Here is an 18,272-nt window from a genome sequence, read left to right on the forward strand (position 1 = left end):
TACATCTTCCCCAACTGATTATTCAGATTTGTCCATTTAAAATTCATCAAAATGTGAACATTTTACTAAGTCTGACCAATTTCTTGGCAATTTTACAATTGAAATGTTTGGTCTTATGGCAGCACTAGAGGAAAGGTCAGCAGGTCACCATCATCTGGGGACCAGGAACATCCACAACAAATTTCATATCAGTAGGATAAGTACTTGGTAAAATATTTTGCTCTGGATCAAGTGTTGGTTGGATTGAATGGCCAGTGGACAGCCAGTCTGAAGGTACCAAACTTACATTATTATCAGTTGTCTGGATGTGAGTGATTGTCCTTAACTCTCTGATTTCATTCTGCAGGACGGCTGCGAATGCAAATCAGATTGTTGTTCAATCCACAGCAGAGGGAGTGACTGAGCAGCCAGAAACGCAGACAGGGGAAGTAAGGCTCGACTGCACTGAGCCTCGCTGTCAGTGTGACAAGACTAGAGAACAGCAGGTCAGCGGCCTTGTTGTCCTTAGCGATGTGGTCCCACCCTGACAGGAATACATTTTGCACAACATCCTGGTGCGTCAACCTCTGCTCTATTCCTTACATGGTTCTGGAGGGAATTGTTCCTCTGTGGCAAAGATACAGGAGGTGATACTGAGGGAGGTGTCCTTGTTAGTGAACAACAAAGAAACAATCACCTTGACCATTGTTGAGATAAAAATATGGATGAACACACTCTTTAGGATAAAGGGATGCCATGCACTTTTTCTCATTTTTTTATTGGAAACCTTTGATTAACACACGGTAACACATGTTGGTCTGTTTCCATGCAACTTTATTTAATAAAGAATTTATTGGAAAAGCACCCTCAAAAATAAGGGACTGCATGAGAATTATCGGGGGAGGGTGAATCAGAAGAGGAGGTAATTGTCATTTCTCTTTTTGCTGAAAGGAGGGCAGTTGGATTTTTTTTTTTTCCCAGAGAGTAGGGAAGGAAGGCCTTTTTATTTTTTCCTATCCCAGATTCAAATTTCATTTTAGGCCTTTAGACCTTTTGCTTTTTTTTTTTTAAAGATTGGTGTACATCATCTTAAATGTGCAATAACAGATATTTTTAATGTTTTAGTATATTTAAAAAATATTTTTCACTTTGGGTCAGTGGAAACAATTCATGAACACAACAATGACATCGCCATATAAAGTTGTTATGGCTAACATGTTAGAAAACAGTTGCTTATTTATTTAGCAGACATGCAACATTGGCATTCATTTGGAGTCGTGTTTGTGTCTACCTGATTAATGAAAGTCCAATATTCACTCTCCTTTTAGTTCTGTTTTGGTCTTTACCAACTCCTGAGGGAAATATCTGGCTCTTTAGCAGCTAAGTCTTCCATTATGTTCACCAGCTTGTTGCTTTGTTTGTCTGTTTGCTGTGGAAAGTGATAGCAGTGATAGAGAATCAAAACAGGTTGCAGGCCATAGAACCAAAATAATGAGCTGAAAGACGCTAAAACACTCCGTAGATCTGAGATCATGTGATCCATTGTTTAGGTTAAAGTACTGATTATAGCTGCTTTATATTCTTCATGCTTTATTATTTTGTGAAACTGGGGGAATGTGTTGCAGTTTTTTCTAAGTTAAAGTTTAGCCCCCCCCCCCCCCCAAATAATTTTCATCTAATCCCTGATTCAACAACCCATATCATTCATATCAAGCACATTTTTCTCTGAGTCAGTTATTTCACAATTTTGTTCTTTGTTAAGATTCAATTGTTATTCAAGGATAAATCATGGGGCACCCACGCATACTTTTTAAATTGCATGAGGAAATCTGAAGTACAGAACTGAAGGCTGATGGTCCCATTTTCCCTTCAGACAGCGTGTTTGTGCTGGCTCCAACCACAGGGCCACTTGGCACGCTCCTCGCTGTGTTTTGAAGAGGTCCGGGAAGCTTGGAGGCGTAAACAGGGCGGTGGGGTCAGAGGACTGGACGGGTCCACAAATAAACAAACTTCCCTCAGTGGTAGTAGCTGGCGCTGGTCAAACAGCTGCAGAGGATCAGAAAGGGTCAATGACACAGGCTGTTTTTCTTGCAGTGGAAAAATTCAACACTTTTTGTTTGGCATCAACAATAGACCCACAAAGTTTACATACCTGATGTTAAAAGAAGGATATTAATGAAATACTACTAATACTACTAATGAAATAGTAGTACTAGTACTAATAGTACTAATAGTACTAGTACTAATGAAATAAGAAGTTATGTCCTGGACTCAACCAGCTGCTCAGATACCTGTAAAGTGTTTCCCAGTGCAAGAATAATTGTCATGAGCTCCATTAGCTCTTGGCTCCTTTGTCTTCCCTTCTTTTACAGTGGGTTGTAGGCTAATGACCTATGCATTATACATTGTTTCTTCCTGTTACTGTGTGTTTAATTGGTTTCCTCTTATGAGCCAAGGAGATTTTCAGACTCCCAAGGGGTTCTGTTGGAACACCAGGTCCACTTACACCCTCCTCTCCCCACCCCTAACCCTCCCTGCCACCATCTGGATTGTTGTCCTGGTCCCCTCCATTCACAATCTCCCCGTCGTGCTGCCTTCATGTCTTGTTGGACAAAAAAGAACTATATGGAGGGTGGAAAATTCAATTTGTGTTAGTGTTTACGTTAGTGTTAGTGTTAACAAGACACCAGGAATGGGGTAGGCGGATTTTGTTACCCTTAGAAAGAAGCAGGCTAACTGTCTCCCCCTGCTTCCAGTCTTTGTGCTAAGCTAGGCTAAATGGCTGCTGGCTCTAGCTTCATATTTAGTACATGCAAGAGTGCTATCTACTGTATATTGTCATCTAAGCCTTGGCAAGATGGCAAAATGTCAAACTGTGTCCCAAAATATGAACTATTAACCTTTAAAAAATTCCTTAAAAGGTTAAGTAGATGAAAGTTCATCCTTGGTTTTGGAAATGCTAGCATACTAGCTTTTTCCTAGGCTCTCAACTATATCACATTGTCTTCATCTGTTTTTTGTTTAGTTATGACGGAATTGGATCTGTTTACATACAAGTTCAAAAGCTGTCATAATTTCATCCATGGCACCTTTTTGAGCTAATGAAGACCATATGATACAGTTGAAAGCCCCCGCAAAAAGCTAGATTAGGATTTTTATTTTTATTTTTTTTTTAAATTGGAATCAGATATCTGAGTTAAAAAGTATTTAAGTCTACTCTATTAAGATTTACTATCTTCGCCACAGGCCCCTGAATGCAGCACATCACCCTATACCCTCCCTATTCCTGCCCCTTTCTCCCCCTCCCTCCCCACCCCCCTGCATTATTCTCTTCCCTCTCCTCCCTTCCAGCCCCCTCCCTTTCCTGCCGGCCTCTCAGCAGAGGATGTGTCTGGGAGAGAGAGTGTGTGTGAGGGAAGAGAGGAAAGCCGTCAATAGAATGGATATGTGCTCTCTCTCCTCCACCCTTTCTTCTTCTTCTTCTTCTTCTCCTCCTCCTCTCTGTCATCTCTGTCTTTCCTCACCCTCCTCTGCCAGCGTTGCACCCTGGGCACCCTCAGTGCCGGCCCTCAGGGTAAAGGAGACTCGTTGGGTGGACGGGTGGCTGAAAACTGAACTTCAATGTCAGCAGGGAATCAGAAGAATGGTGGTGACAAACCAGAAGGTAATGGGACACAAAGACTCACACACACACACACACACACACACATTTTGCCTGTTGACAACACTGCCGAATGACCAACACCCACTGCTTCGAAAGTCTCTCAACAGTTAGAGGCAAAACAAAACTGTGCATGAGGCTGCAGTGTTGCTTCTCTATGAGAGAAATGAATGAAATCTTCAGTATTCATCATTTAGGAATCAGGTTTAGAGTGAGGTGTTGATTTGTTGGCCACTGGCCTTTGGTTACATATTGAACATCTGCCAGTCAGTGTCATCCACATGTCGTGTGATGAAGGTTCCTGCCTGATCACAGCTACAGACTGAAACAGGCTGAAACTGTGACTGTTTTGAAACTAAATACATTTAGAGTTAGCGTTTAAGAGCTGCTAATCCTAACAATTCATCAGTTTGATTGAACATAGTTTTAGTGTTTCCTGATCTTTCAAATGTGATTTCAAATAGTTGAGAAAACGGTCTTACGGCAAAGCTCATTTAGTTGCTTTTCTGGAGCTTTCAATCATATGGCATGATTCTCATCAGCACATAGAGTTTACTCAGCTGATCATGGAAATGTAGTTCCATTTCTGTCTGAGCACTTTTATAGACTCACTGCTTTGGAAAAAGTAAAAATATAAACTTATGCAATTCTATGACTACTGGGTAAACTCTATTTGCTGATGAAGATCATGTGATGTGATTTAAAGCTCCAGAGCAGCTACTAAATAGACCAGTTGTTGAGAGTTTCTCAGCTGCTGTTTCCATGGTCAAGAACACTGATTTCAAATACTTTTCCACCCTGACGTGAAGAAATGTGAGTATTGTTTTTTTTATGGAATAAATAGCCAAACATAAAATAATATAGCATACTGGTGTTCAAACACACATTCAGTCCCACAGAAGGAGGTCTGTTTGTTCTGATCCATCAATCCATGTGCCATCATGACCAGAGAGTCTGCTGGTTTCCATTCCAGCCCGCCATTACAGCAGCGTTATAGATCGTTAATGAGTACGTGCTGTATTGTGTTTTTGCCTGCGCTGTTGCAGCGCTACTTACATGAGACACATCACTTTCCTGACAGAGAACTCTGTGGTTTGTTTTGTAGAATTGCTGATGATGACGTTTCAGTGCTCAGATTTAGTCTTGGTAGGAGATAGCGGAGTGTCCCATGACCTCCCCTGAGACAGAGACAATCCTGTTTTCTGAAATTGAGACATCCAAACATCAACACACACAGTGACTTTACTTATCAGGACACTGACAAAACCTGGATCTTTAGTGATATGTGCACAACCAGTGACCCTAAAGTCACTGAAAGGCTGCTCTATGCTGGGTCACAAGCACAGCACATCACTGTCTGCTGAGTCACTAACCAGTATATTATTCAATTAAGACCCATTAAGATGTGTAATCCAAATGGAAGCAATGTCACGTGACTCTGATGACGGCACAGCTGATCCGTCGGCTGCCTGTCTAGCTGACTAACAGATGACAAATGATATCCTGCTTACCTGACTGGCCGGCTGACAACAGAGCCTCAGTTTTCTCTACTATAGAATTATCCTCTCCATTAGGACGCAGAGAAATGTTTGACTCAGACTTCTTACTGTATCCCATTCCCTGATCATCAATACTGCTCCAGCTTAGCATGCTCAAAATTGTCTCTTTTATGGGTGATTTTGGTTGGTAGCCCAACTATGAAAGCATCAACAGTGAGCTGGGAGTGTACATGTCATGAGCTTACATATAAGAAACAGATTTTTCTTTTAAAAACAAATATTAAATAATGCAATACATAATCACCCTTGAAAGAAATCTCTCAAACTTGGAACAAACCTGGATGCAGAACTGCCATGAAGACAGAAATAATGACACTAGCTGAGTTAAACCTCGTATGGCAGATAATTGAGCCAATTCCAGCTTTTCTGTCAAGGGGAGAGGTTGTGCCCTGGTCGCAAAGGATAATTTTCTCTGCCAATTGTACAGTTTGAGATGTTAAAAACAATTTCATTCTAAAAGAACTCATTCACATGGGGCCTAACCCAGAATTTTTTTTTATCCAAGTGGGTAAGCTGCCCAGATCCTTACGCATCTCATCTCATCAGTTTAGTCAGTAAATGACGCCCTAGACTATAGTCAGACCCAATAAATATCAAGCATGTGTGAAGTAGCACTGCTGCTTTTTTCCCCTGAACATTAATGCTTTGTTCTATAAAAGTGTATTATTTGTATGATGTTAGTGAGGTGGTCTTTTATCATCCAGCATAAAGCACTGTGGGAAACTATGAGTGCCTTTAACCTGCAATAGTAAAGTAGAACTGAGTCATGTTCTTTTATATTTCACATATTTTGTTGTTGTATTGGATCTGATCAGGCTGGTTAATTAACACAAGTGTGAGTTCAGCTTCAGAGTTCACTGAAAACACTGATACTGTTGCTGCTACTTCTCCTAAACATGTCTGGTGTGTGTGTGTGTGTTTGTGTGTTTCAGTAAAGTAAAAGAGGCATTAATTGTCATAATGTGTTGGACCGAGTTGGACTTCAACCATTCCAAATCAAAAATGTAACATGTAGCAACTTAAGCTAACCAGCAAACCTGAATATAAGGGAAGAAACTGTGGTCAAAACATAACAAAGAAAAATAAATTACATTTACGTTTATTCATGAGTGTGACATTCATGACCTTCATGAGTTCAAGCGATTAATGCCATGATAGGACCTTCTAAAGTAAATAAACCATTGGCTGTGTAATGAATGTGAATGTGGATGGTTAGCTAGACTAGCTAGCTGACCATCATCAGAGTGATGTTTTTTTTTCTTTTTAAATCAGGTTTCATGAGCTATCATTAGCTTCCCTCTCTCTTATCCCTTCTTTTTATCCCTTCTTCATAGTCATATTAAACAGCTGGAAAACTGTGTCTTTAATTTTTATCTTGATTTTATAGTCTATGCATAAAAGGAAAAAGAACCTCCTGCACACTGTCTTTCTTACTGCTGGTATATTTTGTTTTCTTACAACATTTAGATCTGCTGACGTTCATCAGGTTTATGGACAAGCATCACTGTTCCACATACAATATGCTGAGTAAATTATTCAATCAGAGGAGACAAAACTTAGTTCAGCTGGAGATTAAAACACGTTGGGCAAACACACACACTGCCATCCAGGTAACAAGGTAAAGAAGGCATTTTTTTCTTCTGTCTGTCTTAGGATAGAGGATATTGTATCCTGCATGGATTATAAAGCCCTTTCAGGTAAATTTGTGACACATGTGATCTTGGTCTATGTAGATAAAACTGACTTGACTTTTCTTTAAAACATCACGAAATGACAATGTTAAAAGGGCAAAAGTGCCATTATTCATCATAAATCTTATCATTAATGACAACAACATCTACCTAACTCCAAACTAACCAAATGTTAAACAATTAAACTCTAGAACAGCTTCTACAGGTAGTATAGAAAAAAAACACAGTGGCAAACAAAAACTTATCAGAATATCAGAATAATTGAAATGATCTTATGATCGCGTAAAAAATCCTACACATCGGGGCTTTAATGCAACAGATTATATCACTTTTGCTTCTCCAGTGCAGCTCCACCTCCAAATAAATCTTGCAAAATTAAATATATCTGTTATTAGTCTGGGATCTCTAGATAAAATGTCTCTTCGCAATTATCTGTAACATAAAAAGGTTTAATCAAACAGTATCATAATACTAAGAGTAAATAATTACCTTTCTGAAATCATTTTTATGAATACGACCCCTCAGAATTGCTTCAAAACTTCAGCCCTGACTCATGTTCTTTCCGTCTTTCTGACAGACATGGTGGCAGTGGCTGCGGTATGGCCAGAGGTGGAGAGAGCGGAGTGTTTGGCCCGTGGCGCTGCCTTGAAGTGGGCGTCAGGTGTTTTCTGTCGACCTGAACATCTGGAGCGACTGAGCCAGTACAAGAAGAGAGAGAGCCAGAGGACGTCGTCCATACACACCAGACTCAAGGTGACAACACTGAAACACACATCAACACACGCAAACACGCTGATAAACATACTGATACGACTAACCCTACCGACTACTTTTCAATACTTCCTATTATCAATCATTTCCTTCCAGTCCATGGTCCAGTCATACCTGGAGGGGGTAGGCTGGGGTCTGGAGCAGCTCCGGGAGGCCAGGGTCGAGCTGAAGGAGGTGTCACATGCTTTGAGGAAGGCAGGGTTGGAGTCTAACCGAAATGGAGAGGGAATGAAATCTTTGGAGAGGCTGAGAGAAGTGTCAGTCAACCACTGTCAGCTCCTCGCTGCCGTCAGCAACCTGCCACGACTTTACTCTGGTGAGATGCTGTTTTATAAGTTTGGATTCATGTCTGGTAATAAGACCATAGATTGTAAATGGCGTCATTACTTACTAGACATGAATATAAATTAAAGATAAATGTGTTGCATTGGATTATATTCATAAATACAGTATATAGACTGTATCTATGTATAACTTGCCAGCTGTTCCTGATATTTTGTCCACCCTCTGTTAATATATTCATATTGAACAATATCCAACGCCTCAGAAAAAGGAAACACACCCCTAAATGTTAATATTTCTTCCTTAACATGACTCTAATCAGGAAATATTACGACCCCCTAATTTAAAATCATCCCTGTATCCTCTCCTTCCTCGGTCTTGCCAGTGCGGAGCATGGTGTTGGAGACTGAGCGTCTGGTGGAGTCCCGGCGGCTCCTGGAGGCACACGCCCGCCTGATGGATCTGGAGCGCTGGCAGGACGACATCCTGTGGCAGCTCCAGGGGTCTGCTGGGACAGCAGGAGGTGCACTCAGCACTGAAGACCAGGAGCTGGTGACCAAATACTTCTCTGGTGTCGGACAGCTGGTGGAGGCTCTGGGTAAGGAGAGCTTAGAGACACAGGGGGTGGACATCTAAACAATTCAGACAAAACTGACCAGAGCTGAGTAATATTAGTAGTAATTCAGACATTTTATTAAACACCAGCCACACTTGCAGTAAGTAATTCCAATAAAAGTTGTCGGTGTTAAATAGGGAGCAGAAGTGAGGGCATTTAATATACTATGTATCAATGAATGTTTTAAAGAAATGGGGAGTTTGTTCCAACATGCATATGTGTGTTACATATGATACATACAACATATACAAACATATAATTCTTCTCTAGCTTAAAACACTAACAATAAGATTCAACTGTATTGAATCAGTGTTTGTTTTTCTCCCTCTTCAACATACCCGCCTTGTCTCTGCAGGTAAGGAGCTGTGGGCGGTGGTGAGCAGTGCTCTGGCTCTGGCCCGGCAAAACCCCACACCGTTTGTGTCAGCGGTGAGGATTGTGGAGCGGGAGGAGGCCCTGGACCAAGCTCTGCTGGAGGAGAGAGGGGGGAGCAGCAGACCTCTGCCCCGTGGACGACCTCGCTGCTGGAGAGCATGTTTCTTCCAGGTCTTAATCAGCTGCTTCAAACTAGGGCTGGGCAATATATCGATATTATATCGATATCGTGATATGAGACTAGATATCGTCACAGATTTTGGATATCGTGATATCGTGATATGGCATAAGTGTTGTCTTTTCCTGGTTTTAAAGGCTGCATTACAGTCAAATGATGTAATTTTCTGAACTTACCAGACGGTTCTAGCTCCTCTATTATTTGCCTTTACCCACTCAGTCATTACAGCTTCATTACTGATGATTGTTTATCAAAAATCCCAATGTGTAAATATTTTGTGAAAGCACCAATAGTCATCCTTACAATATTGTTGCAATATTGATATCGAGGTATTTGGTCAGAAATATTGTGATCTTTGATTTCGTCCATATCACCTAGCCCTACTTCACACATGCTTCTCTTCTTTACCAAGTCTCTGTTTTTAGATTGCTGGCTGTAAGTTACACATTTCATCCTGTTCAGGTACTAGAGGAGGCAGTGTCTGCGCGGTTTCGAAGCGTGTCCTACCTACACACACGTGGTCCAGGCCTGGCAGGCCACCTCTCCGCTCTCCAGCACGGTATCATGGCTGACCTGGCCACTGTACGCCACCTGCTGGAGCACTGCGTCCCGCCACACTACCGTCTAACTGGAGCTTACCTGAGGGCCAGCCACCGCTGTTTACATGCTCACCTGGCACAGGTCAGTGATGTGAGAGAAACACACTCCTCACCATGTAGTGTAGCCATATCGTGATCACCAAATGAAGTGTGTCGATCAGTTATCTTTTTATTTTCAAGCTTGTGATGAGTTAAGTATACACATGTAAGTGATACTTGTGGCCTAGGTTAGCAGCTGGGACCTGGAGAGTGGTGAAATCTTCGCTGTGCTCAACTGGGTGCTACACATCTACAACAGGTGAGATCCCTGATCTGCACAGATTTTGTGTTTTATAATGTGTGTGTCTGTGGCTTATCAGATAGCATGAATTAAATCTAATTGAATCTAAATAAATGTACATCTCCTTCTAGTTTTCATTGGAGAAGTGGTCTTTACTTTATCCAGATGTTGAACCTGAATTTCAGCATGTCATTGGTTCAGTCGATGAGACTCTCGCTGTATGTTTCAATCAAAATGCAGCTCATCAATGTTAGAGCACAGTCTCTCCTATCTCCTCGTCTTTCCTTCCTCTGTCTCTTAATTACCATCACAGCATTCGAGCAGAAATGATGGGAAACACAAATAATGTCATCTATCGCAGCTTCCATCTGTTGTGAAATTGGTATCTAATTTTCAGTTTCCGAAATCGTTCAGAGCTTCACTTAGGGAATAGTTGTTTGTAAAAAACCTTGTTAGTGTAAATTGCAAAACCTAGTCAAATGGAAGTGAACCAGACTAGGGCTGCAACTAACCATTATTCTCATTTTAAAAGTCCAAAACTGAAAGATTTGGTGTACTATCATCTATAATAAAGAAAAGCATAAAATTCTTTAAGATGCTGGAACTAGTGAATATTTGGCATTTTTGCTTGGAAAAATAACTGGAATGACTGATTGATTATCAAAATAGTTGGTAATAATGACAATAGGTTGCAAGAAGTAAGCTGAGAGTGTGACAGTCTTGTTTTGGCAGCCCAGACATGATGGGTCACCCAGAGCTGGTGACTGAGATGGAGAAAGAAGAGCTGGGACCTCTTATCTCAACTGAAGGACTGGAGCAGCTGCAGAACAAATATGTGCAGAGCGTGCGGGTGAGTCTACAGAGAGTTCAGTCTGTGTTCATTTACCCAGAAAGTGTTCAAGATGACTAAACTGCAGCCGGAAATCTCTAATGTCTATGAACCCTGTCGAGACGGCTATGAAACGCAGAGGAGCATGATGCTACCTGTGTTATCATACTGAGCACATGCAGTGTGTGTGTGTGTGTCCATGTTGTTGCTGTTACAGAAGAGTGTGTCGGAGTGGATGCACAAAGCTCTGCAGGTGGAGCTGCAAGACTGGCAGAGAGACCAGGAGCCGGATACAGACCATGAAGGCTTCTACCAAACCAGCCTGCCCACTATCATCACACAGGTATACACTACACAATAAATAAACACACACACACACACTATAACACATATTTTAAATGTTTTCAAGTCTGATTTGTCAAATCCCACATACAGAAGGACCATTGTAGATTCTGTCCTGGTTTTGGGTCTGGACCAGTTTTATACCCTCTCTCATATAACTGGGGGGTTGTGGAACTTAACTTAATTGTGTGCAGGATCTCATGCTTCATATCACAATATTGCAACATGTTGATGTATTTTTGTCATGATTAGCAAAACACAGCAACTCCTCACTGTGGAGGAGTTAGTGCCAAAAAAAGAACAACTCAGTAGTGTGGAAGAGACTAACTAACTAAATTTATCAAAGAGACGCATCAGGATCTGTCAGATTCATGTTTGATCGATCATCACGTTATTTATCAGAGTGGCAAGTTGCACCGTTGGGACAAAATTAAAAGCATGGAAGCAGTCAAACACAAGGATGAAGTTAGTTAGATAACCACCTGCTGGATATGTTTTACCCATAGACTGTATGGTTTTACCCACCTGCATCGATTTGAAGATATTGATCAGCTGGACAGCAGTTGAGTTTGCATTAATGACTGTGATCAGATCAGTTATTTTAAAGAAGAGTCACAGCTCTGCTCCTTCAATACATCCTGTGGCTCCATCCACCATCATCACACACAATACAAGGAGCTGACCACACCAGCTGAAAATCATTACTTTCACATCATCATAAATATCGTTATCGCAAAAATTGATATATTTTAAGGCCATATCACCCACGGCTGATCCGTGAGTACTGACCCAAAGAGTATGGCCAAGATGAACCAGAGTTCAGTCTGGAAAGTGTGAGATCAGTTTGACAGTCACAAATCTCATCATCTTCATAATCACTGGTGATGATCTTCATCCACTCTCTAGGGACATACTTCATAATGACATTATGTGCTTATTGTTTCTTTATTCAATTACAAAAAAACCCTGTCTCCCTGCTTTTCCTTTTAAACCTACTTCAAGCACTGTAATCACGTTTCAGCTTCATATTACCTGCCTAACGCCTAAACTCGAGTGCACTGGTGGTGCAGATTTTATCAGTAGTGATGTGTCACGTAATACTGTGTGTTGTTTGTGGATTTGTTTTGTTCATCTGGGGACTGTGGTAGATGCTGGAGGAGAACGCCCGGGTGGCTCTGATGATCGGAGAATCCCTACGAGACCAGACTATACAGATGGGACTGTATGAGATGGAGAACCTCCTGAACAGGTGTGTGCATGTTGTGCTTGAGGCTCATTTTATTCTCAGTATGAAATTGGCTTCAGGCAAATCACTCACCTCCAGTCCTTTGCATCTTTACTTCCAGGTTTCGAGAAGCTCTGGTGGAATTTGGGAAGGAGCATCGCAGAGATCCAAGCAACAACAACAACAAGTTCTACCTCCACTATCTGCTGGCCTCCATCAGCAACTGCATCATCCTCAAGTAAGATTACTGCAGTGGAACAGTGATCCCACTGATTTTTAATGATGTCAAAGCTTGACAACACAATGTTTAAAGTTTTTGGACACCTCTGGGACTTAGACAGGGTTTATAGCATGTCAGCCAGCATCACAAGCACAGTGGTACTTTACTCCTGTGCTTAAAAAGAGATACTTCATAGATAATAGAGAACAGGAGAAAAAAAATACATCTGAAAAAGGAAAACACCTTCCATATATGAATTAAATTAAAGTCCACCTCCACCCAACAATGTGTTTTGCTTCTTGTTACTTCACTTGAATGTTTGAGCTTCTCTGTGCAGAATGATGTTTGTGTTTATTTTCACATTCATCTGCTGAAGAGGGAAACTGTCTCTCTGCTCACCTTAAATCGTCATGTCCAGCAGTTAAATTTGAAAATATTTACACATTTATAGATGCTGAAGGGACAAGTAGATGTATTTCTATCCTCAATAAGATGAACCTGAAGAACATGCACATGTTATCTTGACCTCCGTCAAGGACCACAGTGAGAAATATGTATGTCATGGCCCGATTAGATTGATTGTTTTTAGGATTTTATCAAGCATGAAAAGTCTGAACAAATACAGCAGGAGGGAGATTTTATCTGCTCTGACTAAGAATGTCAAAATGAAAAGCTTTTATTCACTAAGCTGCCATAAAGAAGAAGAAAATAAACAGAAAAGCAAACTAATTAGTGCAATTTTTTCTCTTTATTACGGAACAGTAAATATGACATTGATATTGGTTAATGTAGCAAAAAAACAGCATTAAGCTGCAATATGAGAGCAGCGTTGCCTACTGTAGGGACACACAATGTGTACTTCTCTTAATCCCACTGGGGACAAAACCTATGCACAGTTTACTACAGCTCATGCTGCTGGGAAAGACTGAGTGTAAGAAAAGTTTGTTCCCAGACAAAATGATATTTTTGTTTGACATACAGGTTATTGATTGACAGTTAAGTGCTTCTAAAAAACAAATTACAAGAATAAACAAGATTGAAACAAAATGAAGGTTCAATAAAAAACAAGTACAGGCCATAATTTAAATCTCAAGCTTAAATAAGATCCACTGTGTCCATCATGTTTGATGCAGAAAGTCCACAGAGAGCCTGCAGCAGCAGCAGTCGTCCCGGTCGGCAGGTCAGTTCTCTCGGACTCCTCCCAACCCGCTGGCAGCTCTGGATCGGGCGGTGAGGCGTGCGTGTCGCCTGGTGATGGATCAGCTCCTGCTAGACCTTCAGCCTTTCCTCCCAGGCCTGCTGACCCGACCCTGGCTGGTCCAGGGAGACCCCACACCCAAACTCTGCCGCGTCCTGGAGCGTCACCTGGAGCTGTACGGCCGTGTTCGACCCCCCTGCCGGCAGGTCACAGCTTTACTCTGTTTCCGTCTCTTTTTTTACAGTTTTAGTTATGACATTTCTCAGAGGAGGGGCTGCTCCGGAGGCATCAATCATTAGCTGCTAAGTGTCTTTACATCTGCCAATTTTCATGGCTAAAAAAAAAAAGAATATTATTTGTCGGGCAAAACATTTAGACCAAAGTACAATGAATGTTTGTTTGGAAACCCCAGGCAGAAATATAATTCATTCTTGATTCAGGTTGATTGCTTTGTACTGAACAAACAAACAACAAACAATAAATATAGTCAATATCAATACTGTCCCTACAGCGTCTGCAGGAGGAAGCCCAGTGGCTGATGGTGGTGGAGTACGTCAGGGCTCTGATGCAGAAGAGGTTGGTGTGTCGCAGCGCTGAGGAGAGGAGGCAGCTCGCTCAGCAGATGGTTCAGGACGACCAGCAGTTCAGAGAAATCTTCCACGGCCTGGTGAGGACAATGTGGGTGTGGGCGTCTCCACCTGCTGTTTTGGTTCTTGTATGTGCAGCAGTGCAAAGTGCAAAAAGGGCTGAGTGAAAGTGAATATAAATCACTTGGAGGATCAATAAACAAACTCTCAGCCAGTCACATTACTGCTACTGACAACAGGAGCTCAACATATGGAGAGAGGCGTGCAGAGTGGCACAAATCTGCAGTTAGAGGCAGCTGATGTGGGATTTTAACAGTTCATTAGTACAAAGACGATAGAAACAAAGCCGTTAGTGAAGCCGTTAGTATTATTGTCACAAAATGTGCCACAATAGTGTTTGCATTTCCAGAATAAAACATGAAATGCCATTTTTTTCAAAAAAACATTGGAAATGAGTTAATGATGAACACATTTAATGAGCTCCAGTAATCATCCATCATCTCCCAAATAAACAAGCAGAACACTGAGTGATAACTGAGCAGTCTGATGTGTGTAGAGGTGTGTGTGGTTATTTTTATCAGCCAGGTTTTCATAGAGAAGGCTATTACACTGCACTGGATAATAGCTACTGAAATAATGACCCATATTAACTAATAGATAAATGTAGACTAATAATAGTCACAAGTGACAATCATGTTAATTAGATATTTTAGGGTTTTTTTTACATTATAAGCATTATTCCATTACTTGTGTGCATTTGCTCCGAGCATTGAGTTTGCTCTTGTTGCAGAGTCGTGTTAGACTTAAGTCTGGAGAGCAAAGACAGACATGTTCTGTTTATAGAACAACAGTGTGAGGTTCATTAGTTCATTTGAAAAATCAATACTACACTGGTTGTCTGTCTGATTGAGTCTATGGCAAAATAATGACTTCTAATTTCACACAAGTCGCTACAGTGACTTTTGCTTTTGTAGTAGTAACAGAGAGATACTGGGTTTAACTCTACTTTCAAAATCCAATATCATCAAAGGAAGGTGAGGGGTCAGTACCTGAAGTGAACCCTTTGGCCTTACTACCTGTCCTGGCTGACTTCATCCAACTCAAAGACCCCGGCATGCTCGCTCTAGAAGTGTCAGGACTAGCAGCGAAATACCCCGACATCAGGTAAGCAACACCTGCTCTCCCCCGACCATCACCTGCCGTAGTGAAGATGTTAAATTACCACACTGAATACAGTCCTCATAGCAAAACTGACTGATACAAATGGTGTTGGGATTCAGTTATGAAAAGCTTTTTTAAGCATTTCATGCCTTTTAATTGTGATAAATAAAAGTGATACATGCATATTTGGTCAACAAAAAAATGACCAGTCCAGGGATTTATACCTGTATGTTGTTTTCTCAGTGAAGAGCACGTGTCTGTGCTGCTGGACATCCGCGGTGACGTTTCCAGGGACATCAGAGGGACAGTACTGGACCTGCTGGAGCAGAGCGCCCCCCCTCTGCCAGCAGGATACCGGCCCATCTTCACAGACATCCTGGTGCCTCCCTCCACCATGGCCTTCTGTCTGCCTACTGCCAAGTGTGCATGAATACAGGGACTGAGACTGTGGCCTCAGAGTCAGATCAGGGTGGGATCTCAAATGGATCATGGACCATTACATTGTAAAACACAGGATTAAGCTAGGTTAACTGGTGATCTAGCCGTTCCTGTTTCTGATTAAGTTGATGGGTGGCCAGGGTGTTTGCCCACGCTTTTTTATCCAGAGGAAATCAATAAGGTATCCTGTTTTTTTCTCAGCACCATCCTGCGTCACAGTTCTCCAGAAGTTTGAGCTGGTGACTCACTGGTCTAATTTCAGCTGATATTCAGCTGGCTGGTAAACTGTGGCACATCAGGTCATCACAGTTGGTTTAATGCCCTAAAGATATTGAAGGTAAAACATCTTATGAGTCTGTCACATGTTGTCGTGTGTCTCAGCAATTTCTGCTACAGATTTAACTTGGACATTGAAGCCGCAGTAAGCGACTTGAAGTTTGAATTTAAATTTGAACAATTTGAACACTGTTTCTTTATTACTCTGAACTCCAGTAACATGACTTTAATAAACTGCACTCACTGCTCTCTGTGCGACAACTTGGCCAGTGCATTTTACTATCAAATGTATGGTGCAGCTTTAAAAGGTCAATTTACTGTTCGCTGTCAACACTTTTCACTGAAAGTACTTAGTGTTGAACAAATGCTTTGAGCATCGACACTCCTTTCACTTCCTTTGTATAGAAGTGGCAGCAGATGTTTTACAGGCAGATATCTCAAAACTTAAGCACACAAAACCAAAACTGTCTGCATGGCTATATATTACTACAGAAAAGTGTTTGTTTTTCTGTGACTTGGGTGGACTGGCCCTTTAAGTGACACCCATCACATATCGCAGTATCAGCCATTGGAGATTTTTGAACAGGACCTTGTGACACCAACAGTTCAGAAACAATGAACGAGACAACCACAGTAGAGCAAATTTCTGCAGCCTGGTCTGCTCATACAAATGATTTCTGAGTGTATTCAACCTGCAAAGCTTCTGATACTGAAGAAACCAAGCATTGTATTTAGAAACTGGTTCATCAATGCTTCTTTTAGACCATGAAGCATGTGGATGGTTGTTTTGCAGTACATAACAGACAAAAGTAGATATATCAGCTACAACTTATGGTATATAACTTTTAGAATATAAAGAGTTTTATTAAAGCATCATCACATTACAGTTTGGACATGAGACTGAACATGGTTTTTTGGTGAAGGCTCCTGGACTGTGAACTGAGGAACTGAGGCTGCTAATTCATTACCTTTAAAAACTCCTTTTCTTTTTTCTTTTTTTCTTTGAGTATTTTTTATTTTGTCCATTTTAATCTTGTGTTGTTGTTTATATTTGTTGTTTTTCATCTGATTTTTATTGTATTTATTGTATTTATGTATTAGTTTTCTGCTATTTCCTTTTGAATAGTGTTTCCTGATGTTATTTCAAACAAATTTCCCTTGTTTTGGTTCAGTGCCAACTTGTAAACACATTGTAAACTCTGCTACATAAATGCTTAAATAAAGGCTTTATAAAGTAAACTTAAAGTCCCTCCTCCACTCAGAAATTGTTTTTTCTTCTTGTTCCTTCAGTTGAATGTTTTATCTTCACTGTGCAGACTGGTATATGTGCAGAGTTTGACACTAGAAGATTTTAAAGGACCAGTGTGTAGGATTTAGTGGCATCTAGTGGTGAGGTTGTAGATTGCAACCAAATGAATACACCTCCCCTCCCCTTCCAAGCATGTAGGAGAACCTATGGTGGCCACGAAAAATGTGAAGTCTCTCTCTAGAGCCAGTGTTTGGTTTGTCCGTTCTGGGCTACTGTAGAAACATGGTGGTGCAACATGGCGGGCTCTGTGGAGGAGGACCCGCTCCCTATGTAGATATAAAGGGCTCACTCTAAGGTAACAAAAATACAATGATTCTTATTTTCAGGTGATTATACACTAATTAAAACATGCTTGTGAATATTATATTCTATTTCTGCCCAGTCTGTTCCGCTAGAAGCCACTAAATCCTACACACTAGACCTTTAAGGGGTGGGTGCACACCATGATTTGTGACATCACAACTAGTTTTGAAGCCAATTCTGGTCTAATATTCAATTTACACAAGTGTGATGTGGAAACTTGAAGCCTCCAGTGCACAAACACTGAGAATGGACTTAACAGTGAAGCAAGAGACATCTTGTGTCCAGCAGGAAAACCTTTGTCATTAAATAGATTTGCATATTCATGGATTTTGGATTTTTTTTTAATGAGGCAGAAGGAGTAGAGGGCGTTTTAAGGATTTTAAACGTAATTAT

At 41.1% G+C, this 18,272-nt stretch overlaps 1 protein-coding gene across 1 annotated transcript; it reads left to right on the top strand.

The window, feature by feature from the left end:
* The first annotated feature begins 3,324 nt into the window (after positions 1 to 3,324).
* exoc3l1 (exocyst complex component 3-like 1) lies at positions 3,325 to 17,506 on the top strand. Its single transcript, XM_067588981.1, has 15 exons — positions 3,325 to 3,643; positions 7,468 to 7,643; positions 7,758 to 7,977; positions 8,329 to 8,541; positions 8,915 to 9,105; positions 9,575 to 9,793; positions 9,939 to 10,009; positions 10,724 to 10,841; positions 11,038 to 11,163; positions 12,311 to 12,411; positions 12,509 to 12,625; positions 13,741 to 14,011; positions 14,317 to 14,472; positions 15,423 to 15,556; positions 15,797 to 17,506. Exons 1-15 carry the CDS (start codon positions 3,601 to 3,603, stop codon positions 15,981 to 15,983), a joined length of 2,343 nt encoding a protein of 780 aa, XP_067445082.1. The 5' UTR covers positions 3,325 to 3,600; the 3' UTR covers positions 15,984 to 17,506.
* Positions 17,507 to 18,272: the final 766 nt, after the last annotated feature.

The sequence above is a fragment of the Thunnus thynnus genome, chromosome 5, assembly GCF_963924715.1.
Source record: "Thunnus thynnus chromosome 5, fThuThy2.1, whole genome shotgun sequence".
NCBI classification, from domain to species: Eukaryota; Metazoa; Chordata; class Actinopteri; order Scombriformes; family Scombridae; genus Thunnus; species Thunnus thynnus.

Bases quoted from the DNA above. Each gene is read 5' to 3' on its own strand.
- exoc3l1 (XM_067588981.1), top strand. From the start codon at position 3,601: ATGTCAGCAGGGAATCAGAAGAATGGTGGTGACAAACCAGAAG. The intron at 7,644-7,757 runs GTGACAACACTG...ATTTCCTTCCAG, and splicing joins CCATACACACCAGACTCAAG to TCCATGGTCCAGTCATACCT. The intron at 7,978-8,328 runs GTGAGATGCTGT...CGGTCTTGCCAG, and splicing joins CCTGCCACGACTTTACTCTG to TGCGGAGCATGGTGTTGGAG.